Source organism: Aythya marila (genome assembly GCF_965140915.1).
Source record: "Aythya marila genome assembly, chromosome: Z".
In the NCBI taxonomy this organism is placed as follows: Eukaryota; Metazoa; Chordata; class Aves; order Anseriformes; family Anatidae; genus Aythya; species Aythya marila.
The window spans coordinates 68,623,296-68,635,312 of NC_139080.1; the positions used below are offsets into that span (position 1 = coordinate 68,623,296).

A 12,017-nucleotide genomic window follows, 5' to 3' on the forward strand; every position below is an offset into this window, starting at 1 on the left:
CTCCAAGCTTTTTTCAGTGAATTTCTGCTTCAGAAATTTCTGCTTCAGAAAGGAGTCTAGTGTAGGGTGGAGTGAACCTCTTGATCCTGAAAGAGAAATGTTCAACAGAATGGCTATAGGGCATGGAGGGCAAGCATTTAGGATTAGCATGTGAAGAGGGGGTATGCGCAGAGATGACGAAAATCACAGGATAGAAAATGATTCTTGCAGCAGCACTCTAAGTGTAAATGAGAAAGGCAAGATGGTTTCTGCTAAGGTCAGAGAAAATGTTGTAGTAATCATGATGTGGGATGTTGAGAACTTGGATGAGAGTATTAGCTCTGTGGGTGGATATGAAAGGTTGTATCGTAAGAGACCTGTGCAGGTAAATCTGTGCAAGATTTAGGCTTAGGCTGGATATACAGACCTAATGAACAGACTGAATCAGAAATAATCTGTGGGCTTTCTGGCCTGCCTTATAGGTAGGAAATGATATTCATAGTGGTCAAAGAAGGAGGTAAGAGGGATGGCTTGACAGGTAGGCTTAAAAGCTCTGTTTCAGCAATGCTTAGCTAACAAAGAAATCTAGAAGTCTCAGGAGAAATGCTAGCAAAATAACACCTGCTTTATTTTGGACAAGGGGAGACAATTTTAGAGTGACGAGGTGGATCAGTGATCTGTCTACATAAAGAGACGCTGTTTGGATAAGCTATTGTTATAAAGAGGCTGAGGTGTGTCAACAAATCTTAAGTATTGAATGACACAAAGCTCTAGAGAGCAAAAGATATGATTTAGGTTGGCCTCCAGTAACGGGCTGAGATGAAGCAAAGATAAATATAACCTTGATATTAAATGCTGTGTTTCTGAACTCTGATGCTCACAGCTTTGGAGTAATCTAAGGAAATGAATCCTGGTAGTGTTGGGTCTTTCAAGACTGGATTCAGCATAGCTGTTTTGAACTAGTTTGGGAAAAAGTATATTTTGTAGTTCTTATTGCTGTGCTTTTCCTCTGTGTATTCATGTTTCCAGCCCTTCTGTTGATAGCCAAGCAGAGAGTGAAAGTTTCAGGCAACGGTGTTTATTAGTATCTTTACATGAAGACTAGCCATAAAAAATGAAGGGGAAAATAGAGTAGATTCCAAAAGGCAAGCATTTGTATCAATTCCTTAAGTCTGTTTGAAGTGAAAATCATTATTTAATGAATGCATTATTAAAGTCCATATTTGAAAAGCTGGGAACTTTTTAGTGCTTCCATTCTAAATTTTAATATAACTGTTGATTTGTCTGTCTGTGTTCAGTGTAAACCTAAAGAATGACTGTTGTATCACAGGGGGTGGAGAAAAAGCTCGTAAGCTTCACACATCAAGAGGAAAGCTGTTACCCAGAGAGAGAATTGACAGGCTTATTGATCCAGGGTAAGTATTTTCTCTGCTTAAAAACACATCGAATTCTCTTTCTCAGGTCAATAGTCTAAGAGACTTGTTTTCTCGTTAGTTTCCATGAGCACTGGCAGTTATCACCATTTGAAGTTTTACAAATGTGTTCTTTGAAATACTCATCGTTTTAAAAAGTGAGATTTAAAAAAAATAAAATTGGATCTTACAATTGAGATTCAGTGACATTTGAGTACTAAGCCAATTCCTGTTTAAAAATCTTGTTATGATCTTTGTCATTACTCAGGTCTCCATTCTTGGAGTTCTCCCAGTTTGCAGGCTACCAGTTGTATGGTAATGAAGAGGTACCAGCAGGAGGAATTATCACAGGCATTGGACGAATATCTGGGTGAGAGATAGCAGTCAGCTACATTATTGATGATATGAAAAGCAATAAGGTACAATACTGCTTAATTTCCAGCATTAAGCTATTAGCTTTTAAGTGTTTTGTTTCAGAGACTCAAAATATCAGCAAATTCAGTGTCTTAATTCATTCAGTTTTTGTTAAAAGGAGGTGATTTTTTAAATAACTGTATTGCATATTGAAGTTGGACACACAGATTTTCTGGTGTATGATGAAGAAAAGAGATTTGTGCATCAGTAAGGCAATTTTCAAGAGACAGAACAGTATTCTAGGTTAAGAATTAGTTTTGCTTACTAAAAGTACCACTAAAACTATTGTTGGAAATAAGTATGAATCTATAGCTAATTATTTAGGGAGCTAAGGGACTGTGAAGCAGAACGTCATAGTGCTGCAACTGCTGCTATACTGTGTGTTTGAGGGAATGCAGGTAAAGAGGATTGCTTTCTTGAGCATCCCAAGGGTTTCAAGTATCTTGAGTGTGTTGCAGTTCTTAATCAACAAATGATTTGTTTACTAGGACTATATTTCTCTCCCATAAATTTGTTTTGCTTTCAGGGTGGAATGCTTGATTGTTGCCAATGATGCAACTGTCAAAGGTGGTACTTACTATCCCATCACTGTTAAGAAACACTTACGTGCTCAAGAAATTGCAATGCAAAATCATCTCCCTTGCATATATTTGGGTGAGTCCCATTGCGGAAATAGCAAATGACCTTTGTCAATGGTATTACATGATCTCTAGATAAAACACTGCTTCTTTCAAAACACATTGTTGAGGCTGACATGTCCCCAGATTCAACTAACCAGGTAAATATTTCCATTGCAAATGCATTTTCATCAATACAATGTTACTTCTACAGATTAGTTGCAAATCTTACTGGAGTGCACTTCTAGCTTTGTAGCACTATTTTCTGCATTGCTGTAGGTCTCGGTTTACAAGATACAGATGTAACTACACCACTGTATGTATCACTTCATTGTTTTTCCTTTCCCTGACATCTGTCATGCATGAGTAGTTAGTTTCTTCATTTTTTTGGATCTTGTGACAGAATTGCAATAGAAAAATTGTCTTAAAAGTTGTGCACTGAAAGTGATCTTAGTTCAAATGTTTTGCAGTAAGATGAGGTTAGAAGTATCTGCAGGAAGAATGGTTGTATCTCTAAAGCCATCTGAATTTATTTTTCATTAAAATATTTGGTGTGGATGTTAGTTGTGTATGTGGAATGTACTAATTCTGCATTTTCAGGAAGGATATCCTATTATACATAGATACCAGGTAGCAGTAGCGATAGTAAGGGCTGGATATTTTCAGTAACATGCAGATAATTTACCAACAATTTATGTATATAACACTGTTCAAAGGCATGTGTTAATATATTTTCATTTACTGTAGTTGATTCTGGAGGAGCAAATTTGCCTCGTCAAGCAGAAGTATTTCCAGATCGAGATCATTTTGGTCGTATTTTCTATAATCAAGCAGTCATGTCTTCACAAGGAATTCCTCAGGTAATTTGGTTTTACTTGAGAATGAAATGTATTAATTAGTTTTTATTCCTGCTGCTTTTGTGTGATTTCAAGATGTGTAGTCATGCTTTGCTTTAGTTAGCACTGCATTCTGCTGACCTGTTGGCCCAGTCTGGGGATTAGAGGCACTGTAAACACAATAACTGTCCACAAAAAGTCATTATAGTTTTGAAGAAGCTGTCTTCTTTCTTGGCCTTGATGTTAATGACATGACCTACCTGCTCCTATCTTGGAGTGGGGAAAAAGAGGACTTGACAGTGTGGTAAATAGGGCCACGTCAGGAAGCAGTAGGAAGTCTTGGAGCAGTTGATTATTCTTCATCAATGCTGTAAGGGTGAGGACCCCTTTGATGATGGCTAGTAAATTAGACATACTTTTTGCTAAGAGGGGTATATGTATATTTATATATCCATTTTATACACAGATAACTGTATGATAAATCTGCCCTGGCAACAAGGTCATTTTCTAATGTATTAATGATGCATTGAATTACTGTTGGTCACAATTTGTGGATTTAGAAATGTTTTTGTGTTATGGATATTCCAGGAGTGTGTTGGGGGCAATTTTTAGGTGGCCAGCTAGGAGAGGAGTACTACTGAATCTGCTACTCATGAAGTGTGCAGAACTGTCTGAGCATGTAAATGTTGATGGGTGCCTTGGCTGCAGTGAAAATGGATGGCAGGATATAAAATCTGGATGGAGGTGAGAAAGGCAAGTAGCAGGATAAAGACCCTGGGCTTCAGTAGAGCAATCTTTGGCTAGTTAAGGGAGCTGTCATCTGGCACCTGTGAGAGGCCACTAAGGAGGGCAGAGATCCATAATCTTTGAAGATAACCTGCTCCAAACACAGGAACCTTCTATTCTGATCTGTAGCAGGGCAAACCAGGTCCTTTCTACAGCTGTACAGCTGTCATTTATCTGCCTCTTACTCCCCATTGCAGGCTGAAGAATTCAAGATTTCTTAGCTGTTCCTCATAGGGAAGGTGTTCCTTACTTTTGATCATCCTTGTTTATCTTCTTTAAACCTTTTTCCAGGCCTAGTTATATCCTTTCTGAGGTGAAAGAGACAGATTTTCCTGTATTACTTAGTATGGCAACTGATTATGGATTTATATAATAGTACATGTACAATGATATTCCCAATTCTATTTTATGTCCCTTTCCCAGTATTTCTTTACATTTTTGCTTTTTTTCCCCCACTACTACTGAGCGGTGGTCCAGTGTTTTCTCTGAATTACTGTAACTACATGAGTCTGCTCCTATGTGTCGTTGTCTGTTCAATGCCTACCATCTGGATGAAAGAAGGTGAAGGAAGTCTTCTTAGAAATAGCTATTGGAATCTCAAGCAGAATGGATGTTCTAGCTCACTTGCTCTTTCATCTGAGCACAGTGAGGGGCGTATTTTACCACCATATTGTTTTGGCATATTTGGCTGTTGAACTCACCATTAATGTAGGGTGGAAATTATGTTTTATTTTCTTTATTCTTATCTACCCCTGTTGTTGAAAGGCGTGGCTGAGCTACAAACATACTTTTTATTTTATTTTATTTTATTTTAATTATTCTCTGCAAGAAGCTATACTTGGTTGAATCTCATAGTCTAGGAGTAAGTGGAAGCTAGTACTTCCTTTCACTGTGAAGCAGAAGTGCTGGTCAAGGATCTAGTGGTCCCTCTGACTCCTCCTTACCTGACAGATGTTGGCTTTGCCTGATGTCTGAGAAAAATACCTTTGTTGCCTTGATACACTTTGGGTGCATTTTGGAGGCAACTCAGGCTTCAAATCTTCATTCATCTTTTCTCCAACAAAGAATCCTGAAATTCATTGCCTCTGAGGCAGAAGATCCCCAAAATTCACTAAATCTGTTTTGCAATCGGACATAATTTAACTTTGGTAGTGCTTTTCTTTCTGACAGCAATAGTTAAGCAAGTGTAGTGTTTAGTAAGGTTACTTGAGGAAAAGCACTGTTTAATTGGAAAAAAAATATTTAAGAGAAAAGAGTTAAGAATTCTTAAGGAGCTCATGCACTTGCATAACTAACAAATTGGTCATTCACTGGAGTCATTGATGTGTCTAGGTTGTACTTTTAGATGTATGTATATGAATAAAATTGGTCCCACCATTTTTGTGGAACAGGAAGCCAGTGTGTTGTCAAAAGAAGCATTCACATGGCTGTTGTACTGAATTCTTTTAAGAGAAGTTTTGGTGAACTTTTTTTTTTTTTTTTTTTTTTAACTGGAGACTCCGATCATTATCTAGTATGGGATTAGTGATTTTTAGATGCTACGTTGAAGATGGGTATGCAAGCCCTGTTTGGAAGGCTGAAATTACTGAGGTTATGCAGCACCTTGCTAGAAAGTCCTATCCCTAGCAGTTTTTCTGGTACATGTTGAAACGTTCAGGTATTTGCAAAATTCCTCATCAAGCTGAATTCGTTGTTTTGATTACCATGTAGTATTAAATTAGAGTAGCACTGTACCCCTGTACAATCAAAAAGAAGCATGGGAAGAATTTGTCTTCTAATAATACACTTATATTGCTGTTTGGCATGACACTGATAAAAGTAATTTTCTTGATATGACACTGATGAAAATTTAACTTTATTAAAATATTTATGGAAAATTGGAGAAAAAAAAAATCATTGAAACTATTCCTTCATATAAAATATCTAATAAGAGTATTTTATTTGAGGGATGTTTTTATCCTTTGTTTCATTTCAAAAAAGCACAGTAAACGTTTGTAATCTGCTACTGATTCTGTGCTAGCAGATACAGGGAACTAGAATAGTCTTCCCTGTCTGAGAGGATGTTGCATTAGGGAATGTTATTAGGAAATAGTGCTGCCTCTGATTCCTGTTCAGGTTAATTATTCTGACAAGTGAGTTTGGATGTTGTTAGTTTTCTATCTGCTGTTACTTTTTGTGGCCTGGCTGAGCATCTGTTTCATCAGCTCATAAGCTCTTCTCAATTTTGACCTTAAAGTGATTGCTTTTTTTTTTTTTTTTTTTTTTAACCAGTTACCTATGCAGCTTTTAATTTCCCCCTCCGCTTTTACCTGTGACTAATTTATTATACTCCTACTGCAGCTTTAAATTGCATTGATGTCTATATAGCTGTGAATCAGAAAGATGTGATTAGCTTCCCATTAGCCACTTCTTAGGCTTTCTCATACTCATAAGCTGCATGGATACAATAGGGGAGCTGAGCAGTAGGTATAAAATAACTGTGTGCATTCAGAACTGTTGATCTATATTGCTCTTTTAAGTAGTTTTCAATGCAGTAATTCAAAGAATGAAGTCAGGAAGTAGCACGTTGGTTGGAAAGTTTGAGGTTGTGCTTTTTGACAGATAGGTTGCGATTTTCCTATGTAGCTTTGGAAGAAGTAACACCTGAATGACAGTTTAAATGCAGCCACCTTTTTCAGCATGAGCGTGAGAGAAGAAAAAACTTAGAGAAAAAACAGAAAACCTAGGGAATAAAGAAAATTAACTTTTCCCCCAAGTTTCTCCCATTTCCAGAGGCTTACATGATGTTTGTATTTACCTGGAGATACTTATTCTATGCACAATTGCAGATCAATCACATGACTGAATATAGTTTAAGAAACTGAAAACTGTTAACTGAAGAAGCTGTTTGATTTGGGGTTAGAGATTAACATAATTTCATCTACTTCTTCTTTAGGTACAGAAAATGCACTAGAACTTGGATGTTCTATTTCTGTGTGTGCTCTTTTCTTTTAACAGCAACCTTTAAATTACCATTTAACACAGAACACTACTTGATGTCATTTCAGAAATATATCAAAACAAAGTTCTCACAAAACAATGTTATTTTGTGCTTCAGATTTTTTTTTTTGTGGTCATGGAAGGAAGCATTTAGAGAATTATTTTCTTTCCGTCTTCCTTTTCATTATGAGCATTTAATTTTTTTTCATTACAAACTGTTTTGAAAATGTCTTTAGCTTTCTTAGAGGATCTCTGCTGAAGGAAAAGTTAAGAGAGGAACTTCACTTTCAAGATCACTTGCTGCTGCAGTTATTCATAATTACTGAAATCCAGTCAATTTTGTAAAAGTGTCACCCAAATATTAGTGGTAGAAAATGTGCATTGCTTAGATGTTTGTCTCAAAATTGGCATAAGAATGAAATAATTATTTATGCTCAAGATGACAGTGAGTTATACAACACACCTTGAAGGGGCAGAGCTAATGTGTTGGCTATTAGTTGATCCATTGAAGAACTGAAGTTATGTACTAGTAGATGTAAGAAATGTTCTTTGAAGGCTGCTAACAGTGGTGAAATTATACCGATAAGCAACAACTGATACCCTCAGTTGTAAATACCAGGAGCAAACTCTAGCTTTCAACCTGTAACAGTTCACTGGTAAAGACATATTCCACTATAGAATGTTAGTTCCTTCAAATATTTCACATACGTGGCATATGGCATTTCATATATGAAATTTCATGCAGGGGGGCCTGAAGAAGATGGGTTGAAAACTAAAGATGTTCCCTTGTTTTTGGAAGAAAAGCTAAAACTTAAATAATATTTTTGCCCAGCCAGTCAAAAGTAATCTTGTAGTACTGTCCCAGAAATTATTCAAATCAATACAATATACAGTTATGGAAGTGCAATTCATTTTAAAAGGCTTGACAATTATTTACTTGTGTTTTTTGTTTTCCCAATAGATAGCAGTAGTAATGGGATCCTGTACAGCAGGAGGAGCATACGTACCTGCAATGGCTGATGAAAGCATTATTGTCGGCAAACAGGGAACAATATTCTTGGGAGGGCCACCACTGGTAAGCATAGAGAAGTTTTTAGTAACATAGCCAAAAAATTTTGCACTGCTGACAATTGTGCTACTTGAACTATTCAGATCAATTTTGGTGAGATGTTTCCAGATCGTCTGTAAGTAATTTTGCATTTTTAAATATATCTGAATGTTTATATCCTTGATTAAAACTTTTCTAATTAAAACTTTTCAATGTGTATATATATAACTTAGACTTTGTTAAACTGTTTTTATAGTACCACTTTGAGATTTCTATGCACATTTTAAACGGTAGGAATGCCTTCTATATTCAGTTAAATAGTCTCTCGGTTTGACCTGAAATAATAAAATAAATAAATAAATAAATAAATAATTACAACTGTGTGTTATATCTCAGAGTCTAGATCAGAGAACTAGATGGACTAAGCAGATGGACTAATTGGCTATATTTTATGTTATTTTGTAGACAAAAGAGATGCACTAATTATGTAGTTTGTCATCATTTTTCTACCTTCTTAGTAAGAAAATTATTTCTAAAGAAGCATGCCTGAAGAACTCTGGTGAATTAAAAGTTGCTTTTATTGTGGAACACACAGTTGAATCTGTGGCTGTGCAAAATACTGCAGCATAAGGTGACTTGAAAATTATGATAGCTTGGCTACAACAGGAAAGGGAGTGTTTAAGTGGGTTTGTGTTTTTTAAAAAACAGTGTATGTTACAGCATAGGCTTGATTTTATACTGAAAAAATCCCATTTTTTTTCCTGACAAGTATTGTTTTACTCAACATAAGCTTTATGAGGAAAAAATAATCTTGTGTAATAAGTGTTACATTAGTGCTAGAGATAAGGTAAGGCTGCTGGTAAGGCAGCTCTCAGCATAACCAGTCTAGGTGAAACCTGACTGGATAAACTTGCTTCTTTGAAATAGTCAAGTTCTCGTTGAACAAACTGGTCTGAGGCAGCGTGTTGTCTCTGTTTTAGTTATACTGGCTTGGAAACTATTAAGGGTGTTTCCTTTGACAGAGCCAATAGCAAATCAAATGTCTAGGAAAAAGTCCTTCCACCCTGAGCAAAGGAGAAATCACTTTTAAAGAGCAGTGTTAATGAGGATACTGCTCCACTCTATTCTGTAGTAACAGAGACAGGGGAATCTGCTGGAATTCACTTCTTTCCACCGCTTATGATACTGCGAAAAATTTAGCAGATCCTACGAACTATGGGAAAACAAACACGGACATCTTTTGTTGTTGAGCAGTTTCTAAAGCATGGTTGGGTTAATTTCCTTAAAGAAGTTAAGTTGCTTGAAGAAGTTACCCTGTGATGCCATTCAGTGTTTACTTGTATAGTATTGCTTTAATTTCCATAATATATTTTTGCATTTTATTCTTTTTCTTGTGTTTTTTTGTTTGCTTGCTTTTTTTTTTTTTTTTTTGGCTTTGTCTTGATCCTAAAAGTGTATTTATTGTTCTATACACTTTTTTCTTTCCAAGTTCTATGTATAGATGGAAGTAAAGTTCTTGTGCATCTTAAAAGAAACTAAACAACCTGTTATTCAAACACACTTTGCTATGGCTGTTAAATAGTAATTATTGTTCTAGAACATCTTAAATAAATTCAGAGTGTAACTGACAATGAAAGTGTGTGTGTGGGGATACCTATTAGTACGAGCATACTTTGTTGCCTACCTTAATAAAATAATGTATTTAACGTGAAGTATTTTATTATTATAATGGAGACTTTCCAAGTTAACAAGAACAACAAAGTAATCAGCAAAAGCAAATGCAGTAAATAATAGCAACTATGCCATTTATTGCTAATTAACTTATTGCTCATTTGCTGATAGAATTTATTTGGCATTAATTGTTGTTTCAAATGTGTTACATATGTCTCTGTTCCTTTTTATCTTGTGTTAGTCTTTTTCAGCATGCAGTTTTTAGGTAAACAAAGACAAATTCCCCCTCAAAATGAAGTAATGTTCTGTAAATTTATCACAGTAATTTAGATATTAGGAATGTCTTTGTGAAAGGAGGCATACATATGAATGAAGATATTAGTTGAGAATATTGGTATTAGTTGCATGAGTAACACTGGGTGATTCATGTATCTTTTTTATTGAAATAAAGAAATTACTAGGATGAAAGAAATGAGTTTTTACATCTGACTGTTAATAGCTTGCTTATCATGTTACAAATAACTGCCACTGGCTGCAGGAACACCTGAGTTGTCTAGGCACGAAGTCCTTTTAGGCCCAGCACTGTTCATTAGCTTAGACAGTGGCACGGTAAGTTGCATTACAGCCTCTGGGGCTTGCTCAAGTTCAGAGTAATTTGTTGCAGAAGCTCTGTTGGTAAATCTGAAAGACCTGAGCAAACCTTCCTTTTCTGACAGCACTTCCACAGGGGAAAGCACTGGGGAGCATGGTGCACCTTGAGTGATTCTGCCTGGAGCTCTGTTAAAGCTGGAAAGGTTCATCAGAGCCAGAGGGGACCCCTTGGGTACACCAAGCCATGTGTCCTGGGGGAGTGTTGTGGTTTAACCTGGCAGGCAGCTGAGCCCTACACAGCTGCTTGATCTCTCCAGGTGGGACGGGGGAGAGAGTTGGAAAGGTAAAAGTGCAAGAACTCCTGGGTTGAGATAAACCCAGTTCAATAGGTAAAGCAGAAGCTGCACATACAAGTAAAGCAAAACAAGGAATTAGCTTACCACTTCTCATCATCAGGGAGATGTTCAGCCAGTTCCAAGCAAGCGGGGCACATCAGGTGCGGCAGTTTTTTGGGAAGACAAACACCATCACTGTGAATGTCCTGGAGCAGCAGCCATGCCTCACAGCCACTCCCCCCAGCTTTATTGCTGAGCTTTATTGCTGTACCATGATGCCACATGGTACAGGACATCCCTGTTGCCCATTTGGGCCAACTGTCCTGGCTGTGTCCCCTCCCAGCTCCTGGTGCACCCCCAGCCTCCTTGCTGGTGGGTGCCTCTGCTGAAAGAAGCTGAAAGGTCCTTGGCTCTGTGTGAGCACTGCTCTGCAACCACTGAAATGCTGATGTGTTAGCAGCATTATTGTCATCCTAAATCCAAAACACAGCACCATACCTGCTACTAGGAAGAAAATTAACTCTATCCCAGCCAAACAAGCAGTTTGTTTCAAGCTTCAGCATTAAGCAAATACAAAATGAGAGAGCTAATACCCAGTACTAGCCAGCAAGCTGAAAAATAGGAAAACAGATGCTCTCATTCTAAGGGGATGGTACTCTTTTAACATTGTAAGGGAATTTAAGTCATTCATCTTTATCACTGAGATGTAGAAACCATATAGGAGACTTTTGCCCAGTTAGGCGGCTGAAAAAGGCTGGCCTGAGTCAAGTCTCAAAGTGAAGATTTACCAAGACAAGGCAGTGACTGCGTAGATATTGTGAAGTCAGAAGGGAAGAAAACTTTTCACCACTTCCAGAGGAAGATTTCACAACTATCCTGCAATTTAATTTGTTCCTTAGCAACCTGCAGATGTAATGATCTTTATCTTTGTGTGTATAGATCAAACTTTAATATCACAACCTGTCAGCTTTCCTGTTTGGTAGAGCTTTTCATATTCTCACTAACAATTTTTTGCTTGCCTTTCTGTAAGTATCAAAATTACTTCAGACTCCCGTAGAAATATCCACTCCATCTTGTAGTAGATATTGTAGCCATTATTGTGTATGCTGTATTCCCCAAAAAACGTTGTTCCTGTATGAAAAGAATTGGATTGGAGTTTTCTGCTCACCTGCCTAAAACAAAACATCCTAAGGAAATGAAAGAAAAAAATTGATGATAGATATAATTAGTCTTGGGATGTGTACACTTAAAAAAATAAAAATAAAAAAAATAATTGCATGTGTTGTCCAAAGTCTGAAGTGCAAGTTTCCTCAGTGTTCTTTTCTGGAAGGTGAGGAGTAAGGACTTCA

General features: G+C 36.9%; 1 protein-coding gene across 2 annotated transcripts in view; it reads left to right on the forward strand.

Moving 5' to 3' along the window:
• MCCC2 (methylcrotonyl-CoA carboxylase subunit 2) overlaps window positions 1-12,017 on the forward strand; it is a 39,846-nt gene that overhangs the window by 6,148 nt on the left and 21,681 nt on the right. For both annotated transcript variants that reach the window (XM_082783731.1, XM_082783732.1), the window contains exons 3-7: window positions 1,310-1,394; window positions 1,660-1,761; window positions 2,332-2,459; window positions 3,170-3,282; window positions 7,985-8,098. In XM_082783731.1, the coding sequence (XP_082639857.1) occupies window positions 1,310-1,394; window positions 1,660-1,761; window positions 2,332-2,459; window positions 3,170-3,282; window positions 7,985-8,098 (542 nt within the window). The remainder of the gene's footprint in view (window positions 1-1,309; window positions 1,395-1,659; window positions 1,762-2,331; window positions 2,460-3,169; window positions 3,283-7,984; window positions 8,099-12,017) is intronic.